Source organism: Rhamphochromis longiceps, linkage group LG12, assembly GCF_057381845.1.
Source record: "Rhamphochromis longiceps isolate RC_006_pf linkage group LG12, R_longiceps_female_GT1.1, whole genome shotgun sequence".
Classification (NCBI taxonomy): Eukaryota; Metazoa; Chordata; class Actinopteri; order Cichliformes; family Cichlidae; genus Rhamphochromis; species Rhamphochromis longiceps.
In genome coordinates, this window is record NC_140568.1 from 26437963 (window position 1) to 26455691 (window position 17729).

General features: G+C 40.0%; 1 protein-coding gene across 2 annotated transcripts; it reads right to left on the minus strand.

The window, feature by feature from the left end:
- Positions 1-612: 612 nt before the first annotated feature.
- aifm3 (AIF family member 3) lies at positions 613-17729 on the minus strand. 2 transcript variants are annotated; one of them, XM_085425435.1, is made up of 20 exons: positions 17210-17729; positions 12337-12551; positions 9026-9203; positions 7781-7890; positions 6865-6974; positions 6720-6764; positions 6536-6632; positions 6288-6400; positions 5747-5833; positions 5507-5598; positions 5281-5411; positions 4772-4887; positions 4448-4519; positions 4059-4122; positions 3869-3945; positions 3676-3793; positions 3475-3573; positions 3190-3265; positions 2954-3058; positions 613-861 (listed from the first exon to the last, which is right to left on the minus strand). In XM_085425435.1, the coding sequence occupies exons 2-20, from the start codon at positions 12365-12367 to the stop codon at positions 819-821; spliced, it is 1764 nt and encodes a 587-aa protein (XP_085281561.1). In that variant the 5' UTR covers positions 12368-12551; positions 17210-17729; the 3' UTR covers positions 613-818. The 2 variants fall into 2 exon arrangements, with proteins under 2 accessions (XP_085281561.1, XP_085281560.1); XM_085425434.1 differs by having other exon boundaries at positions 9026-9239.

A 17729-nucleotide genomic window follows, 5' to 3' on the forward strand; every position in this document is an offset into this window, starting at 1 on the left:
ACTATTCATTTCCGAGGGGTTATACCTACTTGTTAGAAAATACACGAATCTACAATGCAAGCGCTAGTATGTGATCAAAGAATAAGAATTCCATTTGTGCACTCTACTAGCAAGGCAACCATAACAGAGAGGTAAGCTGTGAGTCTAACCATTATAATAAATCACAAATTAACGCTGCGAGTGAGAGTTGGTAAGTAGGTTAAAAGCTGCATTCAGGCTTGTGCTGAAGTGGTAACACAGTTTGTTTTTATTGCAGATTTAAGCTTTGCTCATGTGTCTACATTAAAAAATTTTTTTACTATTTGGGGCTTAATTTAACTCCTGTTATAGCAAGTTATACCATGCAGATCTACGGCCTGTATGCAAGCATACGACCACGTCTGTCATTCACTGGAAAATGTATGCTCTTATTTTGTTACAGTGCATTCAGGATTATAACTATTTACAATATTATCTGTACAAAAAAACTCATTGCCCTTCCCTGGCTTCTTATAAACAAAGTGTACAGGTAGATACATCTTGCAGCAGCACAGAGGCTGATACCGGTATTGCTTCATTGTGAAACAAGACAACATCGATAATAAAAGACCTGCCGACACAGTCGCTCAGTGTTTTCAGGTCGTGCGTGGCTCCTTTTGTTATTTTAAAGTATCTCTTAGGAGAAAAAGTGATGTCCTCAGGTAAGCATGTCCCAAACAGACAGTCATATCAGCAGGTTTGTGTGTGTTGTGAATAGACTGTGATAGCTGCTCAGTATCTCAGCACCATGAGTGTCCATATGGAGGTGTCCAAAGGGACTGGGAACTTCAGATGGGAAGTCATTGAGAGCCTTTGTCAATCAACCAAGAAATGTCTCCAGTCCTAAAACACACACACATAAAATCCCATTACATACAAACAAAAACATGCCAACAAAATCACACGTTAGTTGATAAATTACAGCTCCTTGTGAGTGGCTGTTAATGCGTGAAGCAGAAAGGAGAAAAAGCAGATATTTTTCCATACTTGCCAAGTCGTGTTAACATCCTTCAGGTTTTTTGCAAGCATTATTAGAAACAGAAGACACAACAACAGTATGGTCACAAAAACAAGGAAAAAGTGGACACAGGATTCCAGCAACATCATTACGGTACGGTTCTGCTGCATTTAACAGATCCAGCAGTTCCTGATAATAGTCAAGAAACTGATTTGTAAACCCTCTCACAGAGGCTCCTTAACCAGTGTGTGTAATTTCATAGTATTAATTGTGATTAAAGCTTTGTGTTACCATCACAGTTTTTAATCCTATAGCTGCACAGTCATGAAAAAAAAAGTTTTCACAGGACTTTCTGAAATCCTGTGAAACTCCAAGCACACCCCATGATTCAGTAGTTTGTTGAACCACCTTTAGCAGCAGTAACTTGAAGTAATCATTGTCTGTGTGACTATCTGATTTTTTCATCACCCCTCCAAAACTGTGCAAATAGTTGTTATGATGTGTTTGTGCTTATGTGCATTGTTTGGTTTTCACCAAACATGCTGCTATGCTTTATAAACAAACATCCCCACTTTAATGTGCTGCCCTGTTCTTTATTGAGAGAAGTTGGGTTTTTCTAGCAGCCCTTTTAAACAAATTCTAGTTGTTTGGTCTTGTTCTAGTTTTACTTAATATTATATTACTGTTAATGTTTACTCATAATAGAGAGCATCACAAGCAATTAATTCTTTTTAGAATTTATATACAGTTAAAGGCATAATAGTAGTATAATATTATATATCAATAATATTATTGGTGGTTAAAGTGAAACATGGAAATTACAACTGCTTAAACTATTTAAATACTTCATAACTATGCTGGTTCTTTCTTAAAATGCAAATGTACTCAGTGTATTTGCTATACAGTCAATGAATATTTTGTTAGGTACACCTGTTCAACTGCTTGTTACACAAATGCCTAAACAGCCAATCACATCTCAACAACATAACGCATTTAGGCATGGAGACAAGATAACCTGTTTAAGTTCAAACTCTGCATCTGAACGAGGAATTAAGGTGAATTTGAGTGACTTTAAACGTGGCATGGTTGTTGGTACCAGATGGGCTGGTGTATTTCAGAAACTGCTGATCTGCTGGGATTTTCCCAAACAACCATCTCTAGAGTTTACACAAAAAACATCCAGAGGACAGAGGAAAATGACCAGACTGCTTCGAGTTGACAGAGAGGGAACAGTGACTCAAATAACCCCTTATTTCAACCAAGGTATGCAGTAGAGCATGAATGAATGCACAACACATTAAACCTTGGAGCAGATGGCCTACAGTAGCAGAAGACCACATACGGTGCCACTCCTGTCAGCTACAAACAGGAAATTGAGACTACAATTCATGCTCACCTGAGACACAATATTCACCAAAATTGAGCAATAGAAGAATGAAAGAACTTTGCCTGGTCTGATGAGTCTCAATTTCTGCTGTAACATTAAAATGGCAGGGCCAGAATTTGGCATAAAGAACATGGACACATGGATGCATCCTGCCTTGTATCAACGGTCCAGGCTGGTAGGGGTGCTGTAATGCTGTGGGGGATATTTTCTTGGCACACTTTGAGCTCCTTACTACCAACTGGGTACCACTGGGATGTGGTGGAACGAGAGATTCAACCTGGTGCCAGCAGGGTTTAACTAATTGTCAAAAGAGTGTATATAGTTAGTGGGGAAAATGTGTAATTCTTAAAATACAGTTTTAAAATATCAATAAATCATGTAAAATATCTAAATATATAATTGCTCTGTAGTGTGTTCAAATAAAACAATTTATTTGGCTCACAGAAAACTTCGTATGATTATAAACTCCATCTCTCACTGTGGTTTCTGTCAGATTGAAAACATTTGTCAGGTATTTCTTTAACATAAACCTTAGACACCAAAACTATTATTGTAACCACGACCAGATTCTGGTCCGGAAGGACACTTACTCTACATCTCGCTTCTTAATCGTCTTTCCGGATCCTAGGACCTCTGCCACTCGGGATACAATGGGATCATAGTTCATGCTGGCGACAGAAACCACCTCCTCACTCCTATAGATGGACCAGAGGAGGAAACAATGAGAAGGTACCTTCACAATAAAAGATAAATATTAGTTCACAATAGTTAAAGAACAACAACACACAAGCGTACTAAGATATCAGAAAAATTCCAGGAATCTTACCTTGTATAAAATGCTACAAAGCGCAGTTCATCCAGATCTCCTTGTATAATGACATCATCAAATCCGTCACCATAACCTCCACAAATAGAAACAAATAATCCGACTCAGGCCTAATTCTTGGTCACGGGCTTCATTTTTGTTCAGCTAGATGGCAGTGTAGTACCAATATTTCAGGGCACACGCATTTCCTCTCAGTCTCTGATCTTTTTTTCACAGTCAGTCTTCCTCTTAACACAAATTTTCAGGCTAAAGCAAACACTAAAGATGGTTGGAAGGCCCGCCTACCTGCATAGCGTATGGTCTTCCCAAACATGGCTGACCAGAAGTAAGGCACGGTTTTGACCTCAGTGGCTCTGCCCATCATGCTAAGAGCTGCTACCTTTCCTGTTAGTGCCAGTGGAAACCGCAAACATTGACATAGTTGAGTTATAAAAGCCTTAGTTATGGAGTATGAATGCAGTCAAGAACATGCTACAACAAACTCACCGTGGACATGAGCCATTTGCCAGTGAGGGATGTTCACCTTCTTGTTGTTGCGTGGTTGGAAAGGAAACATCACCACATCTCCTCCAGCAAAGACCCCATCAACATTTGTCTGCATATTCTGGAAGAAAGATGGAAGAATTTAACGAAATGGGAGTCAAAGAGTTTAAGTGAGGCTCCAGGCTCTGCACAGCACCTTGTTTACAGTAATGAAGCCCTTGGAGTCTAAGTGGATGCCGCTCTGTTTCAGGAACCCTGTTGCAGGAACGCTTCCTGCAGGAGAGCAGAGCAAGAGTGCAAAAACACACTTTTAATGTCACCAAAGTAATTTTTAGATAATTAATGACAGACAATAAGGACATATTCTGTATTATGTTTCATATCACCTGCTCCAATGACACACACATCTGCCCGCAGGACTTTTCCACTCTTCAGTACAACCTCTTTCAACTGTAACAGGGAAAAAACAGCTTGCAGTTATGTGCTAGTGTATCTATTGATATGCTAACAACTCTCACGCAAAATAAATGTTAATATAAAAACTGGTATTTTTATTCAGTTAGTTTTTTTTTACTGAGAAATGGGATTATACATGTAAAGTCACGGCGTCTCTCAAAGTTATTTAGATCATTTCCCCCAAGAGATGGATGCAATCTTCAATATCCCAAGTTCAGTGGACACAATGTCTATCTCCTTATCTGAGTTTTGCCACGTTGTCAAACAAGAGACAATAGTGCGTCCGAGCATTGTGCTGTTTCTCTCACTTTCTGAATACCTGTCCATGATGGCCAACCATCTCTGACACCTCGTTCAGCATGTAGAATTTCACCCTGTTTGCCTCAAACAGCTGCGAAGACAAAACGGTTCTAGTGAATACTCGAAAACAGAGAGAAAAAGTTCACCGCTGAATTTTCATGTGTCTGCATGATCAATCGCCGCTAATGAGAAGATTTACACTCCCATTTGTGGCGCAGTATTGACCTGCGAAACATGATTTGCATTTTAACTAATAGTTTCCTCTCAGGGAGAATGCTGATGATAGAATTGTGGAAGTGCTTCATGTTCTGAAAAGCTTGATTTCCCAGGAGGGCGTCTCTACCTTCATTATGGCTTTCCCTACTTTCTCCCCGAGAGCTTTTTTAAAAGGGACCGACTCGATCCCGATGACAGAGACTGAGTGGGCCTTGTCAGTCAGAGCTGCAGCCACCTCCATACCTGCCGTCATAATGAATAAACAGCACTTAACATACACACTAGTTAATGCAGGATGACACAAAACAGTAATACATTAAGAGTTAACACCTTTGGAAATGAGTGGACAATTTTTTTATATGCAAAGCTGTACTGTGAAAAAAACATGAGCAATGAATAGTAGTTAATATATAAAGAAATATATAATGTCTGAATGAATTAATATATAAATAAAACAATAAATGAAAGAATATAATATAATGTTTAAAAACTGTACAGTGTATCAATATATTAGTTTTATCTGTTAAATAAAAGATAAAAATTTGAATATCTGATACTTTTCTTTTCTGAGAAAATCTTTTTTGCGAATTTAAATGTTATGAAAACAATATGTTTATAAATGTGTCTTTGTCTCACCCACAAATGACGTTCCCACAATCACTGCATTCTTGTTGTTGGCTAGCCACGCTATGCTGTTAGCATCCTCGGGCGTCCTGAGGTGAAACACATTCCTGACATCTTTGCCCTTGTAGTTCATTGGTTTTGGTCTTTCAAGCAGGAACAGGAGCACAATCGGGTGTCAGTTTACTCATTTACATTCTCAGCTCTTTGGCATCACGAGAAAAGAATATTTTTTGCTTACTTGCTTCCTGTAGCAATAAAGAGTTTCCTGTACTCCATCCTCAGGCCATCTTCAAATATCACAGATTGTGTTTTCACATCTATTGCCACCACCTAAAAAAACACAAAACAAAAACAATGAAGGTGTAAATTGAAGTTTTCCTTCAGTTTCTTTTTTTAAAAACAGTCCTAACAAAAAACAGATATATACATATCATTAAACATTAATGAATGATTAATTAAACATTTAAATATTAATCACCTCTTTCTCTTTGAGAAGTTCAATGTCATGATCTTGCAAGAAGTCCATGGAGCGCAGTCTCAGCTGCTCTGCCGTGCTCTCTAAGGACTGAGGGGTAGCAAGTTAGCACTGAGCAAAGCAAACAGTTGGAACAAAGTCTAGAAATGTCATTTAACCCTTTCATTCCCACGCTATTGCTCGAAACTGCAAAGTCACAATTAATCATATTCAGCCTGTTGTAAAAACACAACAGATCCTGCAGTCATTCTAGTCACAGAAGTAATAGGCAGTCTCTTTTTGACTTGGCAGCCTTTAAAGTGTGTTCTTACACCAGATATGACTGAAAATCTTAGTCATATTTGGAATTATGAATTATTTATATATATTTTTTATGTACAAGCCATTTTCCTTTGCTTTGTTGGTTGTTCTGAAGTGTGTAGCTTTTCCTCAAAGAATTGTTTTAGCAGCGCTGACCACAGCAGCACCTCTGCGGTCTGTTATGTAACTTTGGTGGCTAAGTGAGGTCTATCTCATTGTATGTGTTCAGGGTCTGTGTACAAACCTTACTCAGTTTAGGCCTGTCATATGGAGGATGTTTGTCCATAGTGCACATGACAATGCGATCCGTGAAGCCCTCTTCCCTCAGTGTTTCTGCACACACCAAACCGGCTGGACCTGCCAGTAAGTTAACCAAAACAGATGCACATAACATTGCAAAGAAGAAACTCAAAGAAAGATGGAGTTATTTAGGGTCAGCTGTGAGACATAAAACAATAAAGAGGATATACACACACACACACACACACTAACCTGAGCCAATAATGAGAACATGGCTGAATCCTGTGTTGGAGTTAATGACTGCTGAACATCGGGCCATGGGCTTTGACCTTTTCTGTGACTGAAGAGCCTGAAAATCATTAAAGAAAGATCCTAGGTTAATCAGGTGGTCAGCTGACTTTTCTGCATGAACTCTTCATCTTCTTCTTCGTGTTACCTGCTTGTTTGCCCGAATGATCACCTTGTCCTTTTCAACTCTGACCTGCAAACAGAATTATGTGATGTGTACACTTTTTGATGATCATTAAAAAGATGATTAGGCAGGAAATGTGTTAAGAGGTAGCACCAGTGTGGAAGGTCACCTGAAAGATGGGCAGGCTGTCCAGTCCAGGGAAGTCCTCAATGTCTCCTGTTGCAATGTTGAAACATGCACCATGCCAGGGACAACGCACATGTCCTTTGGACAGCACACCTGAAATAACAGCATATGGCCCATCCATACATTTTGTTTAGCAGTCTAAGCAGCGACATCCAGACATCTCATCCACTTCACACTCAACTGTCACTGCCTGATGAGGACAGAAGAATCACAATATCTGCAAGGACCAGAGATTTCATCCTGAGGCCCCTAAATCAGAAACCCTCCATCACTAGTCTACACCTAGAAAATCCATAAAAGTCATGAACAGAATCACTGACAAAGAACAGTCCTGGTCTTTGAGTCCAGCTTTTACTGGTAACAGGTTTACTACTGGCAATGTGGACCAAGCTCTTGCTGTGGTTATACGGGGACTGAATGGCCCTTAGTTACTCCCTACCCTCAAAGCATTGCCCACAGGAAAAAACACATAGACTGGTTGAGCAAACAATCACGAAATCTATCATCATAGAGTGTCCTGGGGTTCATTATACTTACTGACATTCTCATGCTCAAACATTGTGTTTGTTATGGACAAACTGTGGTTAGCACATAAGTTTAGTAACACAGCACCACTCAGGTTCAGATCTGTCAGGCTGCCCCTCCCAGTCATACCCCTCCTGGTCACACTGTTGTTGCCAATATGAGTATTAAAGTCCTTCAGCAGAACACTTTTAAGCACCACGCCAAGTAACTTCAAAAAAGATCAGTACACTTGATTGTCATTCAGCACAAACGATGGTCAGGACCTATTCCCCCTTCTGAGGGTGCAGGGAAACAGCCTTCTCATCCACTGTGGAACACTATGTGCAGACATCGAACTCGCCCCGTCACTCCATAACTAAAAATATATATCTCACCTTTAACCAGAGGTGCTCCATAGTGTGGACACTTGTGGCCCATGGCTGTGAACTCCCCATGTTCTTTAATCAACAGAGCCCTGCCGCTTCCCAAATCAACCTCTCGCATTCTGTCAAGCACACAAAATAAAATGATAGTCAGATCCAGAGTAACTGGACAATGACACGCTTTCTGTAATTTTGCCTCTGTGCACCAACTCAAACAGCTAAGATGTGATTGATGATGTGATTGATGTGTAAACTTTACTTTGAAAGGATTTTACAACCTCAATTCCAAAAACATTGGGACACTGTATAAAATGTAAACATAGAAATAAAGCACAATAATGTGCAATTTGCATAAATTGATATTTTATGAGATTTTATTCACAGTAAAATATAGAAGGTGTGATGGGGCAAACAAAAGGCTGGAAAAGTAAGCGGTACTTAATAGATACAGCTGGAGGAACATTTTGTAGGTAACTAGGTTAACTGGTAACAGGTCAGTAACATGATTGAGTGTAAAAAGATCATCTTTTAGAGGCAGAGTGACATCTCTTTGGACTTCATATAGTCAGTCCTGGTGAACTATCACCACTATCATCAAGTTCTGGGAATCAAGTCCAGATCTTTCATCTGCTCAGTTTTTCATTAAATTACGTGGGAACTGGCCTCACCTAGTTATTAAACTGCTTGTCACTCAAGTGTCCAACCTATTTTTGAGCTTCTGAACATCAGACACTATGTATAATAGATGTCTTTAATTCCTAAACAGTTAATTCAGTACTTCTGTTAAAGTTTGAGCTAAAGCAGAAAGTCTGCACTTCAGCCAAATTTTGATTAATTGATTTAAAACTCATTGTTTCATGTACAAAACTACAACACTATCCCAGTGTGTATGGCTATAACTGCATGTGTTTGGTCATGGATGCTTCTAACAAACAATTTCTGCACTTTAAACAGGAGGCACTGTATTTGTGCTACATCTATGCAGGTCACCTAAAAACACTAAAAACAAAGAATTCATTCATTCTGGGTGACCTCCAAACGTCCTCACAATTTAGTTCTTAACTACCATTAACGCTGGGAAATGAAATTTCGCCTTATCTTAACGGAAAAGGAAACACAATCCTGATCTCACAATTTAAGACAGTCTTACTTAATTCAATACTTCCCAAGCTTTGCTTTCCTTCAGTATTTTAACATATTTAAAATGTGCATCAACAGGTAAGTGAATAAAAAAAAGCTGCGTGATCACGTTCTTACTGTCCATTTTCCAGATCTTTAACGTGGCACACAGAGGCCTCCACATAGTCCCGGGGTTTGTGGTAGAGAGGGAGCAGGGTGGAGTCATCGTCAGAGCCGTGAGCCAGGGCCCCGTTAGGTCTGCATTCAGCAAAGGGGCTCGCTTTGCCATTAGGCGACAACCCGTCCACCTCTTTTTCTTTATCCAGGAGAGAGAGTTCCACTTTTACTTCAACTGCACAGCAGAGACATGGTCCAATCAGAAAATGTGCGAAAACGCACAGCTGAATAAATGCAGTTGATGCAGAATTATGGTGTGAAGGTTTAAAATGAAAATGATTTCAGGGGATATTGATGCTAACGATCACCAGTGGACTATCTTTATTATTCCATAAACCTGTTCTGTGCTATTTCATTTCTATCCTTCTCTAGAATTTATAGCAGCAATTTTCCTTACAGCCTAGAGAGATGTCTACAACCTTAGGACAAATTGACTCCGACATCCACAAAGCTCAAACAAATGAAAGCAGGAAGCATGTGCAACCCTGTCTTCTTTTTTTCTCTCCCTTCTAGTGCATACCTCTTATTCAGTTGTTTCTTTGGTGATGTGGTATAAAAATCCCCAAAATAGGGAGATAGTTTGACAATTTGCATTTAAATAAAAAAAAAAATCATCAGTTCATTCTCAAAAATACGATTTAACCAGGTTGAAGAGGCTTTTTAAATGATGCTCGTTAAATAATGCGATATTCATGGGAGCGGTGGAGATTTAAGTGCAGCTTCAGCTCTCCCAAGATGACAGCAAAAAATACAGACTGCAGCAGCACGGAGCACATTAATCTATGTATTTTGGAGCCACTCCGTTTTCTCTGATGCGCTGCTGTTTGCTTTGTATTTGCGAACATTAAGAAGCGGTTGTGTAACTCCTTTTTCACTGCAGCAGGCTTTATCTGTTCGGCTGGAAAAATGTGCTGATCATCCGGTTCTTACACAGTAATCTGGCTGGAATTTTCTCCCGCTGAGCAAGTCTTAATTAAAATCAATGGAAAATCATAGTAGTGAGTGCATTTGCAGGAGAAAAGAAAGAGAAAGCTTTCCACGGCTGAAGAGAATCTCCAGAAGCAGCTGTAATATCTGAGGCTAAATAAGACGTCGTCACACTGATGCTTCATTTGATCAGACTAAGTAGTTATCAGGGTTATAACATACATAAATATATTTGATCTAATTCTTGTAAGTTGCCCAGCACAGACTTACATTTACTCAGTAGCAAGCATGGCATAGATAATTATGTAAAATGTTCAGATTTTATATTTATTTTTTGTATTTCTTCACATTTTTAGGCAAATGAAGATGGTACAGCAGTTTGTCTTTAAAGGCCTCCCTCCATCATAGACTTTCTAATGGTGCAAATTTACTCCCACTTTTTACTCACTTCTATATAAATGTGAATAAATGATCCTCTACAGTATTTACTGTATATTTAGAGTGGGAGTCATCCTTATTTATAAATCATAGTATAAAGTATCCGAATAAGCTACTTTATAGGTTTCATGTTAATAATGTTCTTTTCCATCTCATGCTTTAACACGGCTGCCTGGGTAGAAGATGCTCTAAATCGCATTGTACATGTGTATAGTGACAATAATAATCTTTTCTATTCTTCTCATTCTATTAGAACTTGAAAGTGACTTCAGCCTTTGACCTGAGACATTTTTCCAGTGTAGATAGTAAATCTTTGTTGTGCATTGAGTGTGCATTAGTAGCTGGAGGTTACACTGTTATCAACACTTATTACTGTTCAGCTGCCTGACAGTCATCATTTACATACAACTAGAGTCTCTGAACAGATGATGAAATCTTATTCAGTGCACCTGAATGTGAAGTCGAGTATGTTATTAGAGTACCTCTTAGCAATGCCAACACTGAGGTGATGCATAAACAGATCTCACACATACTGTACACATGTCAGTTTTAGATATTTGTGTCTCAGTATGTAGTCCTTAATAACCAAAGACAGTAGGGAGAGCATTTAAATTCCTCCCCCACACACACACACACACACACACACACACACACACACACACACACACACACACACACACACACACACACACACACACACACACACACAAAATAAACTGCAAACAGAGGAGGCTGAGGGGAAGTGTATAACAGGATTTGGAAGCAACAGCTCTGAAAATGACAAACAAAGACACCAAACGGTCCCGATTTACATTGAAAAGCTTCATAATTTTAACCTTGTATAGAATAAAAATTAAAATAGTGTGCTTTTTGTATAATTATTGTGTTATATTTTCTTCACTATCCTTACAACTACTACAAGGACTACAGTATTTCTTTAAAAAACATTCTGCATTCATAATGCCATCAGTTTTAACAAGATTCCCAACATCACTGAGTGAAACAGCCCCAAACCACAACAGAGATTTCATCATGTTTTACAGATGGCTGTAGACACTCACTATTGCACCTCTCTCCTGCCCTGACGTACATATTAACAATTTGAATGAAAAATTTGGCTTTTTGACAGCCACGCTTCAATTGAGAGCATTGCTGATGAGGCTTTGGTGAACAACTGAAGGGTTAAATGCATCACTCAGGTCGTGCCCCAAGTCTTGTTCGATTTTTTCCTATTTCTTAAGGACGTTACTTTCACATACTATTCATGTGCTGCAGATAGTTTATAGGCAGGCTTCTTCTTCTGTCTGGCACTTGTCCAGTTTCTTCACATTTTTTAAGGACACACTGTGCACCATGCTGTGATATGGCATGTTTTTTTTTACTAAAAGCTTTTTGGGAATCACCTTGTTAGTGCAAAAATACAATTTTATATCCATCAGTCTTTGTTACCTTTGGCATTTTTCATATATTCAGCTAAAGAAATTGGAACAAATTTTGTGTTTTTGGACGGCAGTGACAAAGTGCCTATTTAAAATAGTTTTTTTTTCTAATGAACACTGGTTTATCATTGAGTTAGGTCCCTTGTTGAACAGTGTTAAACAAAAAGCATTATTTTGAAAATGGTAAGGTACAAGGACTGGAGTGAAATGAGAGAAAGCAGCCAATAAATCCAATACATTTTTGAAAGACCTACAGAAAACCCAGAAAACCATTTCTTAAGACCACTTTAAAAGAATTAAAAGCCTGGCTCCTTTGAAGCAAAATATAATGAAACGAAGGATGACTCAAGGCTTATAAAGATGTATATAAAGACAAAAAAAATATCCAAAAAAGTAAAGGACATCATACAGCAGTTGTGGATTTTACAAAATTTACTAATGCTTGAATTGGGCAAACAGGCTGTTTACCTGGTTTGGGTTTGGAGAAGCATCCTCCCATGGTGGGCCCAGGATTGAGGGACACCCAGGGAGAGGGAGGGAGAGGGGGAGAGGAGAGGAGGGGAGGTACAGTCAGATCGTGGAGCTGGGCTGCTTGTTTTGGAGGTAACGGTAATGCAGAGCTGGAGGTCTGAGAACCTGCAGGTCCAAGCTGGCCATCGCACACGTCAGCTCCTCCACATAATCTGAATGCACAGAGCGAGTGAAATTGTAAACAACACACACACCGTCACACTGTGATGACTTGCTGTTAAAACTACAAGCGGTAGAAAATGTACTTGTGTTGTTTTTATCATTACCAAACTGATATTTGTCTTTATGTCTGTGTTACTAATGTGCAGCTGATGTCGCTCTGTGAAGGACGCAGAAGTCAGACCCTGAGGAGAGCCCAGCCACTGTTTAGCTTTGTCTATGTAACCTGTTAGTGCTTGTAAAAAGGAAGCAATTGTGTTAATTAGGAACATGTCCACACACACTGTTGCCTTTGTTCATGCATATTGCATGGGAAACTGTTAAATATTAACAGCACTCCGACACCTATTAGCTTTCTCGTCACACTGCGCTTTACAGGGAAGCAGGGGCCCCTTGAGTTTTAAAATCCCCCTTGTTTTGTTTCCACATTGCCCTCACACATTTCTGCCAGCTCTGGTATTTCACCCACACATACTGTAGCTAGTTACTCACTGGCTGCTATGAATCTCAGCATACACAGGATGGCAGGTGTATCACTCAACGTGGTGCAATCCATCACCAAATTATCCTATTGAGGTTCAACCAAAAGGACTGCTTGATATTCTGAGCACATCTTAATGTCCTTGAACTTTAGAAAAAAAAAACTTTGCAGTACTGAATGGAGCGCTGCTTAGAGAAAGTTCCTGAAGACAAATGAGAAATGGAAAGATCTCCTCTAATTGGACAGAAATCTGCAGCTAACAGTGTGTTGGTGTTGCATATGTAAACTGTATTTATTTGCTCTGGATGAAGGTAGATTTACTCAAGTACTTATGATACTTAGGATGGTCCTTAGGTTCTGAGGTTTGGATTCTTAGTTAATGCAATTGAGTTTAAGGGCTCTGTTTGAGTTTTATTGTTTTTCTAGTGATGAGATTGAGATTCAGTTTTGTAATCCTTGGTTTTGAGATTTTCACCTTTTTTTTTTAGGATTTTTAGTTCCCTCTGGTTCCCCTGTCTTGTATCTGTGTTTGATATTTCATTGTTGTGTTATTTTCTATTTTCCTTTAAAGGTTAACCTTAGTTTAATGGTCTGTTTTTCCATTAGCCCCGCCCTAACTGTATTCAACTGTGCTGATTATGTTCAGTTGTGGCTCATCCCCACCAATCTCCTGTTGCCTCTCAGCCCTCTCTGTGTGTATGTGTAGACCCGCCTTCCCATTATTTAAAGCATCTGTTTATGTTCCTCTCTAATGCAGCTCAGTTTGTTCCCATATATTTTGGCTCTGTTTATTTTGGACATACTCACTGCGATAAAGTCTCTCTTTTATTTTCCTCCTTCTGGTCTCGTATGCTGGATTCAGGCTCTGTTTATACCACCAAACTTGACAACTTAAGTTTATTTTTGAGCTACTAGTGCTGCACACAAAAATATTCATTTTATGCTCTGCTTTTCTTCATTTCCAGAAAAAGTTTAAATTAAAATATTTTTAAAAATAAATAAATGGATGTTAAGTGCTCTGTCCAAAATTGACTCATTTCAGGTGGGAGGCGCAGTAGTACAGTGGTTAACGCTGTCACCTCATAGAAAGAAGTTACTGGGTTTGAACCTCCTGGGCCCCTCTCTGTATGGTTTCCCTGGCCCTGTGAGTGCTCCAGGTTGTCCCCAAAACATACGTGTTGAGTTGACTGGTGACTCTAAACTGGCTAGAGATGTTGATGTAATGTGAGGTGTTATATCCAGAGTGTATCTTTCCTTTTGTCCTGTCAGCTCAGATAACCAGGCTGGATAAGCTGATGGATGATTTGACCTTTCAGACCTGCAATCTCTTACAAAGGGCAATTTGTAAAGACCTTTTGCCAGTGTTAGCTCTTAGTCTAAAGTTGCTTTCATAAGGCGCTATAGACTGAGCGTGAAGTTGCATCTGATAATGGAAATATCTTAGCAGGTTAATTGTACATTAAGCGGTTTTTAACCTGCCAGCTCTGTTTCTTTCAATGTAACAATAGCACAGGTATTGTCCAGTGAAATCACAGCATATTTCACTCCTGCCTGCTGTGTGCTCTAACTAGACAACACTCTTCCCTAAACCTTCTGAAGTGTTGCCAGTAGTGAGAACGCATGTGAGGTGTATCATCTCCTGCTGTGTGCCACATATGAAAAGGACAACTGCAGATTCTACAAACATTATTTGGAGTTCAAACACTTTATGAGTTGTAAGTGTTTCAACAAGAGACAGAATCCCCAATAAACTTTTTAAATGGTTTGCTAATCCAAAGACGTAAAACTATCCCAATACTTCACCAAAAGCCAAAGATGGCCTTTTTGTGAAATATTGGCTAGATCTCACTTCATTAATCATCTCAGGACTCTTCAAATGTATGTCATGGCCCTTTAAGTAAACCCTATATTGGAAATTGCTACTAAAATACACTTGTGCACATTTTTTTGCTAATCATTAAGTAGGGTCTATTTTTCCGTTTTTGTTTCAGGACTTTTACTTAAATAAGGATAATATTTTAATGTAGGAAAACTTGCCCCTTGCTTGTTGTCCCTTAAATAATTCATCACCACTGAAACTTTGATGAACAACAAATTGGATCACAAATAGCTACCATACTGGAGCTCCAGTAAACCCAAGATATTTTGTGCAAAACTAAAGTAGGTTAAGCAGATTTGGTCCTCACAACATATGACGCAGATCCCTCACTCTTTCTCACTGTTGGGCCTGTCCCCAAGCAGTGCTAATAATCCTGCCTGCAAACAAGCTGTCAGCTTCACTCACTTCCCTACAAATGCAAAACCTGTTACTGGAATGTCAGAGGGGAGAATTAGCAAAATGCCAACTCCTGGTTGGTGGAAAAGAGGCTGATCTATAACGTGAACGTGAGTGAAACAAATGCCAGCCCTTTGATGGACACACCCACTGAAATTACCACGCAAACTGTGATAGCATGTGTAACGTTAGCAGAAGAGGAACATGCTGCGATCTCCATATGTACTAAGAGAAGATCAGCTTTTCATTGCCTCATTCACTTCATAACACCTCGACTATTTTAAAACACCTGCTTTGGCAGGTATCCTGACAGGTTAGCCTGTAGTTAGAGTTCTCTGATCCTTGGCTGATAAAAGGCCTCATGCTGCTTAATATTTGACCACGCTTCTTTCTTTCCCTCACAGTCAGCTCTTCTGGTTTGTGAAATGCAAGATAAGCCTGAGGAGTCATCCTGCAATTGCGCAAACCTGCTGCTGAGCTGACAGGCTCTTACTGACCATTTATTTTATTTACTAGCAATTTAATGAAGTCTTCAGTGCCCCTGACAAATGTATAAAAATGAAAGCATTTTAATCCTTGATCTTTTTTTGTTGGTGTCTTTTTGCTGTTCATGTGTTAATTGTTTGCAGTGAAAGGAGACAGGAGGGACAGGGAAGTGCAGCAAGTGTCCCAAGCCATGTCTGAAGTTAAAGGTGTTCCCTGAAATGCCACCAAGCTTCTGATTGACTTCTGTTTACTCCAGTGCCTACGTGTCACAGACTATGAAAGAAAAAAGTGTGGATTACAGTTACCACAATCCCCATTAGGAGGCTCCAGTGTGTGTGTGTGTGTGTGTGTGTGTGTGTGTGTGTGTGTGTGTGTGTGTGTGTGTGTGTGTGTGTGTGTGTGTGTGTGTGTGTGTTGAATTTCATTCAGATTATTCAGAGCAGTGTGTGTGTATAGTCTTGCTTTTGTTTCCTTTGAGTTGAAGAAATAAATTCAGCTCCATGTGACGCCAACAGAAACGGGAATATAATGTGTGATAAATAAAGTATACATTTACCTGATTACAGAGTCAGGTACAGTCCTAATTAAGCTTTTAAGGGGAATTCAAAAAACCTTACTGCTTCACATGATACAGCAGCTGCCACGTGGTTCAAGAAAACAAAGACCAAATAAGCATTCAGTGTTATTTACTGTCCAACAGCACAGAGTTCATGAAGTAGACAAGTTCCTGTGGCTTTATGTTGACTCAGATGCCAATATGTTTTGTATGTCTGTAAAGCTTAAGTTGGTTAACAATGGCACTACATGGCTCTATCAGGTAATTTTGCTGCTACTTTGAGCAATAACCTCTCCATGATGTCATGGAAAACTGGAACTGAGTTCTTCAGAGGGGTGTACACCCCTACAGGGCAGCTGTACTTCCTTAGAGCAGTTCTGAGAGTGACCAGTTTCTCAGCACACACACGCAGACGCATACAAAGATACACATGGCTGCTGTCAAATTATGATTGGAGATGTGCTGTGATATATTTGATCTGTTTTCATTTTTGTAAAAGTTACTGGTGTATATGGACTGGAAAACATTATCTGATATGTGTGAAGCTGGAGAGATCAGAATTTCTCCCAGATTTTCATCTATTCCACTCATGAATGTGTTTTTATTAACAAACTGATTTGTAGAGAAACAGTGCGTGTTTCTCTACAGAAGAGCCCCCAGAGCAAGCAACTTCCTTTAAAAGTACTGTATGTGACCACAGTGCACCAATGCAGGCAAAACCCACTTGAAGAAATAAGTGGGATCTCTCTCGCGCACGCGCACGCACGCACACACACAGCATCACATAAACACATATAAAGTAATTACCTCAAACTCTGAGTCCCTGGTGTAAAATGAATGTGAAGGGTCTTACCCGCGTGCATGGAGCAGGTGCACTGAGATCCTGTCAAAGTCCCTGGTGCTCAGCCGTCCCCGCGGACCACGGCAGCATATTAGCACGGGTCTCCTCGCAGTCTTCTCCCTCTCCGGATTGGCTCTAGTATTCCCAGTCTGCGTGTCCCTCCGTACCCTCCTCCGCACTCCTCTTCTTCCTCTTGATGCAGCAGAGGCTCCAGTGAGTGTGTGGGTGAGTGTACGTGTGTGTGCGCTCTGCCCCTCTCAGAGTCCCCCTCAGCAGCAGCAGGAGCAGCAAGAGCAGCACACTGAGCCGACCGGTCGTGGGAGTTGCTCTCTTTTGCAGTCCAAGCCTGAAAACGCAGCACGGAGGACCTTTGCCAGTTTCTCAGCTGTATGCGGTATTGATGGAGTTGCTGAGGGGATGCTAACACAGCATGAATTCTCACCGTTCCCTGCTCTCCTCCACCCAACCCTCCTCTCTCTTTCCTAAACACACACACGCTCTCTCTCTCTCTCTCTCTCTCTCTCTCTGTGTG

Coding starts and splice junctions, on each gene's coding strand:
- aifm3 (XM_085425434.1), bottom strand. CDS start 12,367: ATGGGAGGATGCTTCTCCAAACCCAAACCAG. Junction 9,240..12,336: donor CTTCTCCAAACCCAAACCAG/GTAAACAGCCTG, acceptor TCTGCTGTGCAG/TTGAAGTAAAAGTGGAACTC. Junction 4,123..4,447: donor TGGTTGGCCATCATGGACAG/GTATTCAGAAAG, acceptor TCCCTGTTACAG/TTGAAAGAGGTTGTACTGAA.